The 13,857-nt window shown below is 34.5% G+C and overlaps 1 protein-coding gene across 1 annotated transcript; it reads left to right on the forward strand.

Moving 5' to 3' along the window:
* Positions 1-3,203: 3,203 nt before the first annotated feature.
* Positions 3,204-4,133, forward strand: LOC123253072 (olfactory receptor 4C12-like). The gene has a single exon (XM_044682356.1). It carries the CDS (start codon positions 3,204-3,206, stop codon positions 4,131-4,133), a length of 930 nt encoding a protein of 309 aa, XP_044538291.1.
* Positions 4,134-13,857: the final 9,724 nt, after the last annotated feature.

Here is a 13,857-nt window from a genome sequence, read left to right on the forward strand (position 1 = left end):
ATTATAATTTATATACCACGGGCTCCCTGGTTGGCTCCCTGGTTGTCATGAAACTATTTTTTTAATTTCCTTTTAAAAATCATTACTTCCTTCTCTAGTTTCTCTAAAATGGTTAGCATAGAGATCTCTTTTGTCCTTTCATATTCTATTGTGGATCATATCTACCCATGCAGAAGCATTAGACAGTAATTAAAGTGTAAGTTCTAAAAAGGGCAAACATTGTCTTGAAGGTTGGGTGTTCCCTGGTTTAGCACAGTGTTAATGAAATTGTTCATAAAAGTTACTTGATGATTCTTTAGAGAATTGCATTAAATAAATATGAATAATCTGAAGACTTGAGTTAGTTTAGCAGATTTTTTGCCTTCTTTATATGGGAGCCAGGGGATAATAGTAAAGTAAAAATCATTCCACACCTTCAAAGTTTCTCTCTAATGTTCAATTAACATGAAGTTTAATTGTGTCTTTGCCACATGTATCTAATTAGAGAGTTTTGCACATGGGATCTCATTACTGTCGAAAAAGATGCTTCACAGAATGTATTCCCAAACACAATAGGTGGAAGAACTTTTGAAGCTCCAGAGAAAGGCATTTTCCAACACTTCCTGGAAGGTTATGTTTATTAGCCAACAGAGACTTATTCTAAACGAGCTAGTTGTCACTTCCCTGGATGTACATTCTCTTCTCACTGGATCACCCGATGCCAGCTGTCTGTGTATCTGGGAATGAGTCCCAGTCCAAAGGGCTCATAGGTGAGACTTCTGTGTTAGGAGGCTAATTACACAGACTTTGAAGACTTAAGCTATGTCTGCCCAGTAGCTGGCTAGATCGTTTCTATTGAGATTCAGCTATCAATGTCATCATATCTTTGACTATCATCAGACTTTTACTGATGCTTTTAAAATTTAAGTCACCTTCTAGTTCAACACAAAACAAATAGCCTGGAGTTGGGAGAGCAGGTTTGTGAATGGATACAGTCCTAAGAAGACTGTCTACTTGCTGGATGTGAGAAATAATGTGCTGATTTCAGGAGTTTTGTCCCTTAAAGAATTTTCTGTCTCAATGGAATCAGTGTCTTTTCCCCATTACATATGAATCTACCTTTAATCTCACCCCATATTTTCATCCAGACATATTTCTGAATAAAAATAAAAATCATTATATGTAATATATATGCATATATACATTTACATAGATATGTATACATATATACACATACATAGACACGTATGAATGTATAGATGCATATAGATATCTGTATATATATATTTATATATATATATATATATATTCCTACTATATCTGTCATCCTTCAGCATTGGGTAGGAGAAAGAACATTGAAATGCAATTTAGAAAAAAGATATTTGAAACACAAGCCCACCAAATACTAATTATAAATGCTGGAATAAATCAGTTCTCTAAATGACATGCTCTAGTTACACCTCTGTAATAATAGGAGTAGTCATAAGATAATGGACATGGAGCTCTAAGGGACCTTAGTGGTCTTGGAATCTCATACTAATACTCTTATTTTACAGATGGTAAAACTAAGTACATAGAGATTAAGTCATTTGCTATGGGGTTACAAATTATATATATATATATATATATATATATATATATATATATGTATGTATGTATATATTCAAGATAGGGGTAAAACTCAGATATTCCATGTACAACAATATCTACAAGTACAATTCATCTCAACTCTTCCTTTCACCTCCAATTATTCTCCCAGCAGTTCAGAGAGGGGAAAAAAAATCAAACTTGAACTTCCTGACCAATAAAGTAAGTAATAATGGAAATGAATGGATGTCACTGTTCAACAAATGTTTTGTTGTATAGATTCACATCCTTGTTTTAACTTTTGTTAATTTTACTTAAGGGAGACTCAAATGAATAATTGGGAATTTGTCCTACTGCATACATAAATTAAGTACTTGTAAAGAATTAGGAAATAAAGGAGGGGTCAGCTGGGTAGCCCAGTGGATTGAGAGTCAAGCCTAGAGATGGGAGGTCCTAGGTTCAAATCTGGCCTCAGACACTTCCCAGCTGTGTGACCCTGGGCAAGTCACTTGACCCCCTTGCCTTACAATAAAAAAAAAGAAGGGGGGAATCTCTATAAATTCATTCAAACTTCCTCTTTATTGCCACACTCAGACAAATTACTAATTCCACAAAATTCTTCCAATACCCATTGCTTGTATTGTTTATATAGGCTTACTTAAGGTTGTATTTGACATTTAGGAATAGTTTTTCAAGTTCTTGAACTAAATTTTCTTGTTTATTTGACTGCAGAGAAAGTTGCTAATAGGAATTTCTGGGCAACAAACGCAAATTGTAATCTATACTTTGTCTTACCAGTCTTGTACCAAAGTGTTCAAATAACCAAAGATAAGGAATATTCATTTTTAGCAGCTATAATATTATATGGATGCCTATAATTTTTACAAAAAAATGCCACAGGAATTTTTTATTTTACATAATAAATAATCCTTATTTTCCAGTCATAAATCCAGCAAGTCTGCATATGCTTTTTCTTCTTAAAAGTCAAAAATATTTTATTCTTCAATTTTATTGAAAATTGAAAATTGCTTTATTATGGAATGAGGAATAATAATGATAAAGGTACTTAAGAAAATGGCAATTAATAGCATTAGAAACAAAAGGTTTGCAAATAACTTTATAAATATTACTTAATTTTATGCTTATAAGAACACTGAAAGTAAGTCTTATCATTATCCTCATTTTACAAATGAGAAAAACAAATGCAACAATGCCTAGCTAATAAATATCTGAGGCAAGATTTGAATCCAGGTCTTTTTACAAAGAGAGCTGAGGCAAAAGCAAATTATAAACTATAAAATTTTCATTAGACAAATACAAACTTTTCTGTCATTTTATAAAATTAATTTTGTAAGTTCAAAAAAAGATAGAACTCCCTCTTTTAAAATGTGTATTTTACAGTAATATGTAAATATTGGCATGTGTTTGATTAATTATTGTTTCCTGCTACATATGTGACTAATTATGTGCAAATAATATATAACTTCTTCATTACTTCAGAGCCACATAGTGAGAAGAAAATATGCTACTCCAGCTGGAATACTTGTCCTCATCGGAAGGGACCTTCATTCATAAACATCTATATTTCCACAGGATTTTGTCATTTCCCTTGAGTTCAGAGTCTTTATGAACATCAAATGGAAAATAGGAATAATGTGACAGAATTCATTCTTTTAGGTCTTATAAACAGCCCTGACATTCAGAAAATACTTTTTGTTCTATTCTTAATCACTTATATTGTCACTGTGGTGGGTAATGTGCTCATTGTGATCACTATTACTTTCAGCCAGACCCTGAACTCCCCAATGTACTTCTTCCTCACCTTCTTGTCTTTAATAGATGCATGTTATTCAACTTCAACTATCCCCAAAATGCTTACAGATTTACTCTCTAAGAGGAAAACAATTTCCTTTAATGAATGCATGGCCCAGGTTTTTGTAGAACATTTCTTTGGTGGCTCTGAGATTGTTATCCTCATAATAATGGCCTTTGACAGGTATGTGGCCATTTGTAAGCCTTTGCACTACACAACCATAATGAACCATCGCCTCTGCTGTTATTTGGTGGTTCTGGCTTGGACAGTGGGCTTCCTGCACTCTATAGGACAGATTTTCATGATAGTCTGGCTCCCTTTCTGTGGACCCAATGCTATAGACCACTTTATGTGTGACATTATCCCCTTGATCCAGCTAGCCTGCACAGAAACCTTTTTCATTGGTCTACTAGTTGCTGCTCATGGAGGGTTAACATCTATGATTAGTTTTATTATCTTAATGGCATCCTATGTTGTTATCCTTTACTCTCTGAAAAGTTACAGCTTGGCAGGGAGACAAAAGGCCCTCTCCACTTGTATCTCCCATATCACTGTGGTTTTCTTGTTCTTTGTCCCCTGCACTTTCATGTATCTGCGGCCTCTGACTACCTTCTCAATGGACAAAACTGTAGCAATATTTTATACTATGATAACTCCCATGTTAAACCCCTTCATCTACACAGTGAGGAATTCAGAGGTGAAAAATGCTATGAGAAAGTTATGGAATAGAAAAGTGACTTCAGAACATAAATGAAATTCTTTATGAATAATATTATTTTCTAAAGACCTACAGGATCCACAGGTAAAAAAATGAGGAATCATCATCTTAAGGTCATGTAGAAAATGTGAATTCTTTTCTTCCAAATATCTGATGTTCCTATTCATTTATCCATGAATTCTCATCATGGACTCAAATATTTTTTCCTAGTAATGGTTACAACAAAATGGAAGAGAAAGTGATGTACATTTAATTTTCCTATTCTTTTAGTTAAGAGTTGATTGACATATAAAAGTGCCCAATTAGTTGTTTTTCATTTCTTGTTATTTATCAAAAAGGAAAGTGACAAATAATATATGATAATTTTTGAATAATTTTATTTTTGGTTAAATACTAGAGATTATGACAAAATCCTTGCCTTTTGAATTTGAGGTGTATAACTACAAAATGAGGTGACTTTTCAAGTAAGTGATTTTAAAAATCTCATACTCATATATTAACATTTTCAAATGATTTCAACATGTTCCCACAAATGAAAGTGAATTTTGTGTTTTGGAGATAGATATAAATCATATGGATAGAGTTATGGTAAATTATTGGGAGAAGTAGAATATATGGAAAAAAGAACATATCATCTTAGTTTATAAACAGATTAGATTTTAGTAACTATCTATTCATTTTGCAGAAAATAGAGACAAAGATGCCAAATTCTTTGACTAGGGATATAAAGCTCATGAGAAAACATCAAACCATTTGAACCTATAACTTCCCAATTCAAAGTTCATTTTAAAATTCAATAAAACTGAGAAAATCTGTTTTGAAAGACAAACATATCCCAGCAATACCACTACTAGGTCTGCATCACAAAGAAATAAAATAAAGGAAAAGGGTCTGATTATACATAAATCTTTAAAGCAACTCTTTTTATAGCAGTAAAGAATTGGAAACATAATGTATCCATGCATTAACTAGAGAATGGCTGAAGAAGTTGTGGTATGTGATTATAATGTTACATTATTGTTTTATATAAAAGGCAAAGAAGATGATCACAAAAAAACCCCTGGAAAGATTTATGTGAAGGGATATGTAGTGAAGTGAGCAGAACTAGAGGATCATTGTAGAGTAAGAGGAACTTTGTATAGCAAGAGCAGTAATAAGTATATTACAATGAATAATTGTAAATGACTAACTAATCCTTAGCAATGCAAGGATCAAAGTTAGCTTCAAGGGACCTATGATAAAAAATTCCACCACCACAGAGGGAACTTCAATGCAGCTTAAAACATGCTTTATTTCCTTCACTACTTTCTCTCTGGTTTAAATGATATGTATCTTTCACAACATGATAATAAAGAAATATGTTTTGCATAATGGCACAGGTACCAACCATATTACCTCCCATCTCAGAGTGAGAGGACAAGGGGGAAAGAGGGAAAGAGAAAACATGAATGGCAAAATGTCAAATAATGATCATTAAAACTGTATTTCCTGTAATCTAGGAAAATATATTAAAAATAAAAGCAATCATCTCCTACAAAAGTATTTATATTGTGTTTTTTTTGTTTGTGTATAAAAAAGGAGTCTAGGTGTTCTCAACATTGACAATATCATTGAAATATAGATATAGCTTACTAAGAGGACAGATGCTAGTACTTAAATGGTACTTAATTGATAGGAGTACCAGCAATGATAACAATTACTGCTCATCTGTTCTTCATCCTATAAAAATATTATCCATGTCATCCTATTAATACCACAGTTAGATAAGATCTATTTATTTATTGTACAAGGATATATCTACTGCCTTAGAAATGATCAGGGATACCATGCAGTAATTTGACCATAAGGAAGTCTTTCTTTTTAATTCAAATACAAACTATTTCCTTTTTCTGTATACATCTTTTTCATGGTATATCTATATAACATGAGCCCAGAAATATTGGTACTAAAGAAATGTATTATTTTGTTTTCCCAGCAACAAATTAGGGAAATTGCCAGGTCTTGTAAAGTTTCTCAAATTCATTCTAGATTTTTAGTCAGATCCCAACTCTTCCCTTTTCCATGTGCTCTACGATAAGTCATTTAATCTCTCTGATCTCCATGTTCCTCATATAGTTGAGGGTATGCGTTTTTTTGACTAAAGATAAGGCATAGTTTGTCCTCCTCCCCTTTCTTTGGTCCCCATCCTTAGGTGGGCAGAACTTTTCTTTATTCCATAGGCAAGATTTGATATTATCTTTCTTTGAACAAATGAAGTACCTATACTTTATTTAATCACTCAGACTAAATAAATAGATAATCAAAATGTTTCCCCCAAATAAGCAAAAAGAAAAATGTCTTTGAAGCAGTTACATATCACCTCCATGTTGGATTAGCTCTTTTTCCAAGTTTAACAGACAGTATCTTCCCAGATGCTGTTGTGATACAGACCCATTGACAGTCTTATCAAAACATGTATGCTAACAATTCCAAGGCACCTGTTCTGCCCAGATTATACTCTCCTTGACCTATCATTTTTCTGCTTGGAATAGTCTTTCTGTAATATTGTTATTTCCTGTTTCAGTTCATTTTTGTGTCTTCAACTTCATTCCACATGGCAGTAGCTCAGGGTATAGCTAGCAGCATAAGTGACCCAGGTTTTTGTGGCTGGAAGAAGTGATGATATTTGGGATGGTAAAACTAACTTGCTGCTTCCTTTGACTCTTTTGTCCATTCAAGCCAATGTTGTCCCACTTTGTGCTGAATGCCTTACTTTTCTTCTATTCCTCATAAGTCCAACAGTATCACTACTCCCTAATGGCCCAGTGAAATTAGAAGAGGCCAGGTCTGGGAAAATTATCTCAGATCAGTTTTAATCATTGACTTAAAAATCCTATCATTCACTTTTCCATATGAATAAAATAAAATAAAAAATAAAAAGTGATGAAAAACATCATCTAAGGAAGGAAGAATATGCTTACTGTCAGGTAATCATGCTGGTCTATATGTTTTGGAACATGTAATGGTACTGACAATTCTAGTTTAAATGAAATTCTCCCCCTATTAACTCAAGATGGGAAATGTTCTTTGATTCTGATGATAATATCATAGATTTAAAGATATTTAAGGCACTTAATATGCAAAGAAATCTTAGAGCATAAAAGAATAAAAAGGGAAATAAAAAACAATAACAAAGAAAAATATTAATGATACCAAAAATGAAATTGAAGAACAAGCAAAAAGAAATAATTTTTCAAGCTATCATGGCTTTATGAAGTTAGATAATAATGTGATACATCTAATTGCTTTTTTTGAAAGACTATAGTATCCAGGAATCTGTATTCTCCTCTGGTGAAACTATACTGATCAGTTGGAGAGACTAAAGAAAATAACAAAGAGGATTTCAAAGGATGACTTCAGAATCATGCCATGAGGACTGATTGATAGAACTGGGAAATTTAGTTTGGAGAACAGAACTTTGGTGGTGGGGAGAACGATAGGTATATTCTATTTGAAAGTTTGCTATGTAATCAAGAGAAAATATTTCTTTATTTTTTTGATTCAATAAATCAAAATAAGGAGGAATGGATAGACCTTATAAAATTAAGAATTTATAGCTACTTGGAATTTATGTCAAATTTACGTATAATACATAGCTAGTAGGGTTATCCAAGAGGGACTATGATAGAACCAGAATCTAAAAGTTGTTGACAAGCTAAAATGTTGAGTTCAATCCAATTTTCCTCTTAGTCACTTTAATATATTTATCAATAACATGATTGATCCTTCTTCTATAAAAGATCCCAACCCATTCATGGCATTTCATTCTGTGTGAATTTGACATCTTCAGTCTTATAATTTATGTATGATCCCCACTGAAACTTAGAAGCCTATTTCTACAGTAGATTCTTAATACTGTTCAATGGTGTTGGAAAGAGCTCCAACATTCATAGGTATTGTTATCTATAGTGGAAACCAGAATGAAGGGCATCATAATGCAATGTATGAAGTTGAGTTTCTCTCCACACCCAAATTAATCAATGCATGGAATAATAAAATAATTCATGCATAAGAGAAAAAAAGATATTTCTCCTCAGTGATCCCTTTGTGAGATGTGAATATCTTTTATTGTCCCATAAAATAAAGCAATTATTGGTTAAATGGTTAAATGGTTTAGTCACACCCAGTGACTCAAATCTATAAAATAGTACTCAGTCCACTAGGTATATTTGTTTAGAAGTGGAAGATTTTCGTTCAGTTATTAATAATTTCATTTCAGTGTATTACATTATATCCATATATTCCTTTACCAAAGAGCGGTATTTACTCTTCAACAAGATAGATATAATTCATTTGTGTGTGTTTGTGTATTTGTGTGTGTATGTGTGTACATGTGTGTAGTAGGGAAGACGCAAAGATAGGTAACCTGTGTGTCAGGGACATATAGAGGGGGTAATTGCATCTGCCTCCAGTACTTAGTTTACTGTTATCTTATATTTCTATTATTTTCTCTTTCTGCTCCTGGATGGTCTGATGTTACTTTTCATCTTTAGCAGCTACATACTCTTTGATAGGTGTTACTATAGGATGATCTTGTAGAACTGTCACTGGCAGGACTTTGTCATTAACTGCTCTTTGGTCTTATGATCCTAAGCATGAAAAAGTTGATCATGATCTCTGCTTCTTGCTTCTCACACCAGCTGATATTTTTGTCTGCCTTCCCCATAAAAGATAGCAGAATTGATTCTGTCATCTCTTCCTTATCTTATACCACAGGAGGAGAGGCATAAAAAATTCTTAGAAAGTCTGAGTCCTCATATTTGGAGTCCTATAAGGAGAATTATCACTAATGACTTCTTTGTATGATACCATTTTTTCCATTTCCAGAAAAATGGCGATGGTGGAGTCTTCCTTTCTGAAAAAAGAAGTTTGCCTCTAAGGGTCAAATTCTTATGGAAGAAAGAGTAGTTTTTCATCAATACCTATCTGAATTGGGAACAGCATGTTATAATGACTTCTGCTTAATTCTCTTGTGGGTGAATTTGATAAAGACACCTAGAAAGAATAGCAGATAAGGCAATGAATTAGGAGTTAAGTGGAACTGAGTTCAAATGGGCTCAGTCACTTACTTGCTGTGGGAGCCAGGGCAAATCAGTTAGCCTCTATATGTCTCCATTTATTCTGCTATAAAATGAGACAATAATAGCATCTACTAAGCACCTTTATGATAAATGTAAAATGAGGTATGAACTTTGTAAATCTTAAAAAATTAAAAAACTTTGCAAATGTTATTGTTCCTGTCATTTGATAATGGCACAATAAAATTCCATTAAGTTTATGTTCAGTAATTTGTCTATCTATCACTGAGTCAATAGGCATCTATTTTTCTTCTGGTGCTTTGCTACCTCAAATTATACTAATATGGATATTTTAAAAACTTTTACTTCATTGGAGTACATATATGCAGTTAACCAGCAGCTGCACAATATTTCCAAATAGATAAGACACACAGAAAGGGGAACCAGGGACTCAGAGTAAAATAGGTTATGAGTTAAAGTCTAAGGGAAGAGGAATATAAGGTGAGAATAAAGACACAAAGACAAGGAAAGTTCCAACATAAGTAACCTCAGTTGGATAAGAGCTTAGCCCTTAGCCAACATACTGCTATTTTATTGGGGTTACAACAGTATGGGGGAATGGAAAATAATTAGGCAAGTGATCCATTACATTAACATTATGAAGTAATCATCAGGAGATACAAACTGCTGGAATCTAAAACAATAGATGTAGCTAACGTCTAGATCAGGAATCCATATGGCCTAAGGTATCTAAGCTTGCTTGATACATATATTAATTGATTCATAGGTAAAATAAGTAGATTGAGATAACCTATTAGTCTTCCAGAGTGCAATCTCAGGAAAGGACTAGGAATTTGGCAAGGTTGAGGTTCAATTTAACTCAAGCATATAGAAACCAATCTTAAGAGTTGGCTATTTGAATGCTCCTAAAATAACATCAAAATTAATAAGCCTGGACTCTTACAATATCAATATGATGTATAATAGCTGGATCTCTAAATCAAACTGTATAAATAGTTATATGAATTTTATACACATTTTCACATTATTTCCAGAATGGATAAATTGGCAGTATTGACAATAATAAATTTGTATTCTCATCTTATGACTTTTTCTGTTTTTATCTTGTAGCATGATCACTTGTCACAAATAAAGAATCCTTATGAATCCTCAGGAGTCTTGTTTTTTTATTTTTTTAAACATTTATTAATATTCGTTTTTAACATGGTTACATGATTCATGCTCCTCCTTTTCCCTTCGCCCCCCCGCACTTCCCCCACCCATGGCCAATGCACATTTCCACTAGTTTTGTCAAGTGTCCTTAATCAAGACCAATTTCCAAATTGTTGGTAGTTGCATTGGTGTGGTAGTTTCGAGTCCACACCCTCAATCATGTCCACCCTGACCCATGCGTTCAAGCAGTTGTTTTTCTTCTATGTTTCCTCTCCTGCAGTTCTTCCTCGGATATCAAACTTCCTTGGATATCAAACTTTCCATTTAGCCCTGGTCTTTTCTGTGCAAATACCTGGAATTCTTCAATTTTGTTGAATGCCCATACTTTCCCCTGGAAATATATAGTCAGTTTTGATGGGTAGTTGATCCATGGTTGCAGGCCCAGCTCTCTTGCCTTTCTGAATATCGTATTCCAAGCCTTGCAATCTTTTAGCGTGGAGGCTGCCAGATCCTGTGTGATCCTGATTGGTGCTCCTTGATATTTGAATTGTTTCTTTCTGGCTTCTTGTAAGATTTTTTCTTTTGCTTGGAAACTCTTGAATTTTGCAATTATATTTCTGGGTGTTTTCTTTTCTGGATCGAATGTCGCAGGTGTTCTATGAATCCTTTCAATGTCTATATTGCCCTCTTGTTATAGGACTTCAGGGCAATTTTGCTGAATTATTTCTGTTAGTATGGAGTCCAGGTCTCTATTAATTTCTGGTTTTTCTGGAATACCAATTATTCTCAAATTGTCTCTTCTAGACCGGATTTCTTGGTCTGTCACTCTTTCATTGAGATATTTCATGTTTCCTTCTATTTTTTTCAGACTTTTGACTTTCTTTAATTTGTTCTTGTTGTCTTGAGAGATCATTAGCTTCTAATTGCTCAATTCTAGCCTTTAGGGACTGGTTTTCAGCTATGATCTTTTGGTTTTCTTTTTCAATCTGGTCATTTCTGGTGTTCAATTTTCTTATCAGTTCATTTGATTTCTGAGCCTCACTTTCCAGTTGCAAGATTCTACCTTTTAAACTGTTATTTTCTTGCCACATCTCTTCCATCTTCCTCAGAATCTCAGTTTGAACTCTCCCATAGTTTGTGAGGAATTTTCCTTATTTGAGGACGGTCTGGATGCTTGTTTGTTCTCCTCCTCTGTTTGCTCGGTTGTCTGGATTTTCTCTGTGTAAAAGTTGTTGAGTGTTAAAGACTTCTTTTTCTTGTTGTTAATCTTTCTCTTCTGAACTTCCTGATTCTGGGTAGCCATTGTTAGCCCAGCAGCTTCTCAGGTTTATCCTCGTGCTCAGGGTCTGTCTGTGGTCCTTTGGCTCCTGAGGTCTGAGTTCTGGTTTTTTCCAAGGTCAAGCCCCCTGGTGGACCCCCTTGCTTGATCCTCTGCAGGAGGTTTCTTTACAAGTCTCAGGGCGCTGCTTCCACAGTCGTATACCAGTCTGCACTGGTTCCCCACCCAGGGTTTCAGAGCTTTAGCTCCTGGCTGTGTCTGCCTCCACCCATGCCTCCGTCCATGCCTGGGCTCTGAGCCTGCGTTCTCCGCCCTGTGTCCACTCTCTGCTCCCACGCGGGGTCCTAAATCTTGCTGCTCTCGGGAACAGGTTCCGGAGCTGCCAATGACTTGATGGGTGCCCCAAACTTGCTCTATTTCTTTTTAGCTGGCTTCGGTGCTATAGGTGTTGTGTGTGGAGGGGGTGGGGGTGGGGTGGTTGCTCAGCCCGCGATTTAATGAGAGCTGTTTCACCCCTTTATAGCATGGAAATGCCTCAATTGCACGTACCTTCCACGCTGTGCCCTGTTGTGGGGTTCCTCCATTCATCTGGACTTGTTTTTATATCCCCTTGAGGAGTTTTGTGTGTTTTGGTCAGGAGAGGTAAAGAGCTGCTTCTTACTTTGCCCCCATCTTAACCTGGAACCTCAGGAGTCTTGTTTTGTGTAATGTATCATAAATACTTTTTTTCTCTGCAAAAGAAGGTTCAATTTTTTCTGCTAAAAATGCCTTCAACTGTAGTTCCTCCTCTCTGTGTGGAGTTCAAAACAAGGATAATTTTTTATATAATTAAGATTTGAATCTAGAGGAGAATTTAGAAATCTTTAGTCTTAGAGCCTTGTCTAGAAGAAAGATCGCCTACCCCCTTATACTTGATTAGATTTTACTGATAGTGATAGGTTTAAAATAATCAATATTGTGATTCTAAAGTGAATAGTATAATTACATTATAATTAAAATTAGTAAAATTCATGATTTTTATAAGGATCTCTAACTAAAGCATAAAACTGCTTCTAAGGGGATTTCCAACCCCTCCCCAAGTTTTATTTCCCTTCTATCATGAGATGCTGACCATATGAGTTTCAGGTCCTGAAATGCTGCATTATGTCCTGATATGGTGCAAATATGCATACCCTTCCTTATTGGGAATTAACCATCTTTCCCAACTCAAACAGATGAGCCCTGAGGTAATGATCATCAGTATTTCTTAATAAGGGTATTATCTTATGATTTGACCTTTAGACTAATATAGGTTTCCTAAAGGAACTCACCAATCAGCTTTGTAGTTGGGTAAAAGTTTCTTAAAAAGATCTGAATGATGCTATGTCTTATGACACAAATCATCAACCTTGTTTGGAAATATTCCTAGTATACAAGCCAGGTCTCTCTTGCTTGGCTTTGTTTCTCGCTGGGGTCCAACTATGTAACATGTGTAAAATTCTAAGTTTATCAGGGAGATTTGGCCCTCTTCCAATAAACTCTAAAATTCTACCTTGCCTCAGAGAAATTTGGCTTTTTGATTTTGTTTACCTAAATTGTCTATATCAAGGCAGTGGGAAAATAATTTCCACAACAGCCTTATCAACTTTCTGATTCCCAGGGAAGCTTCCAAAATTACAGATTCTAATAGGAAAAAACAAACAAACAAACAAACTAGTATTCCAATGTTGGCCATTTGCTTTTTATTAGTATACCTTTATCTACCTCATCTCGTAATTTCCGGTAAAATAAGATAGATTCTTATATTCAACTGAGCATGAATACTACTCCCTCTTTCAGAAAATTCTCATCAGAACAAAGTTCAAATGTTTCCCGAGACCCTTATACCTTTTCCTTCATTGTAAAAGCTATTCATTTTATGCCTTTCATATGAGATATTTTAGCCTATTCTCATCCAATCATTGTCAACTCACACCTGGGCTCTCTGTCTATATATACTCCTTCTATGGACTATTATATATGGACTAATAATGACAAAATTCTCAGGCATTATAAGTGTCATATTTCTATATATGATTGAAAATAGTGTAATTTTATTGAATCCCTTCTGATTTCTCTTTCCTGTGTACCTTTTCATATTAGCTCAGGAGGTCTGTAATTTTTAATTTCTTTCAACGTGGCATGATCTAAGGATAGATATGGTCACTTCTTTCCTGACCTGTGCTCTTGTCTATGAATGATCACAAGCACTCTTCTATGCCAGAACTGTGAC

Source organism: Gracilinanus agilis, chromosome 6, assembly GCF_016433145.1.
Source record: "Gracilinanus agilis isolate LMUSP501 chromosome 6, AgileGrace, whole genome shotgun sequence".
NCBI lineage: Eukaryota > Metazoa > Chordata > Mammalia > Didelphimorphia > Didelphidae > Gracilinanus > Gracilinanus agilis.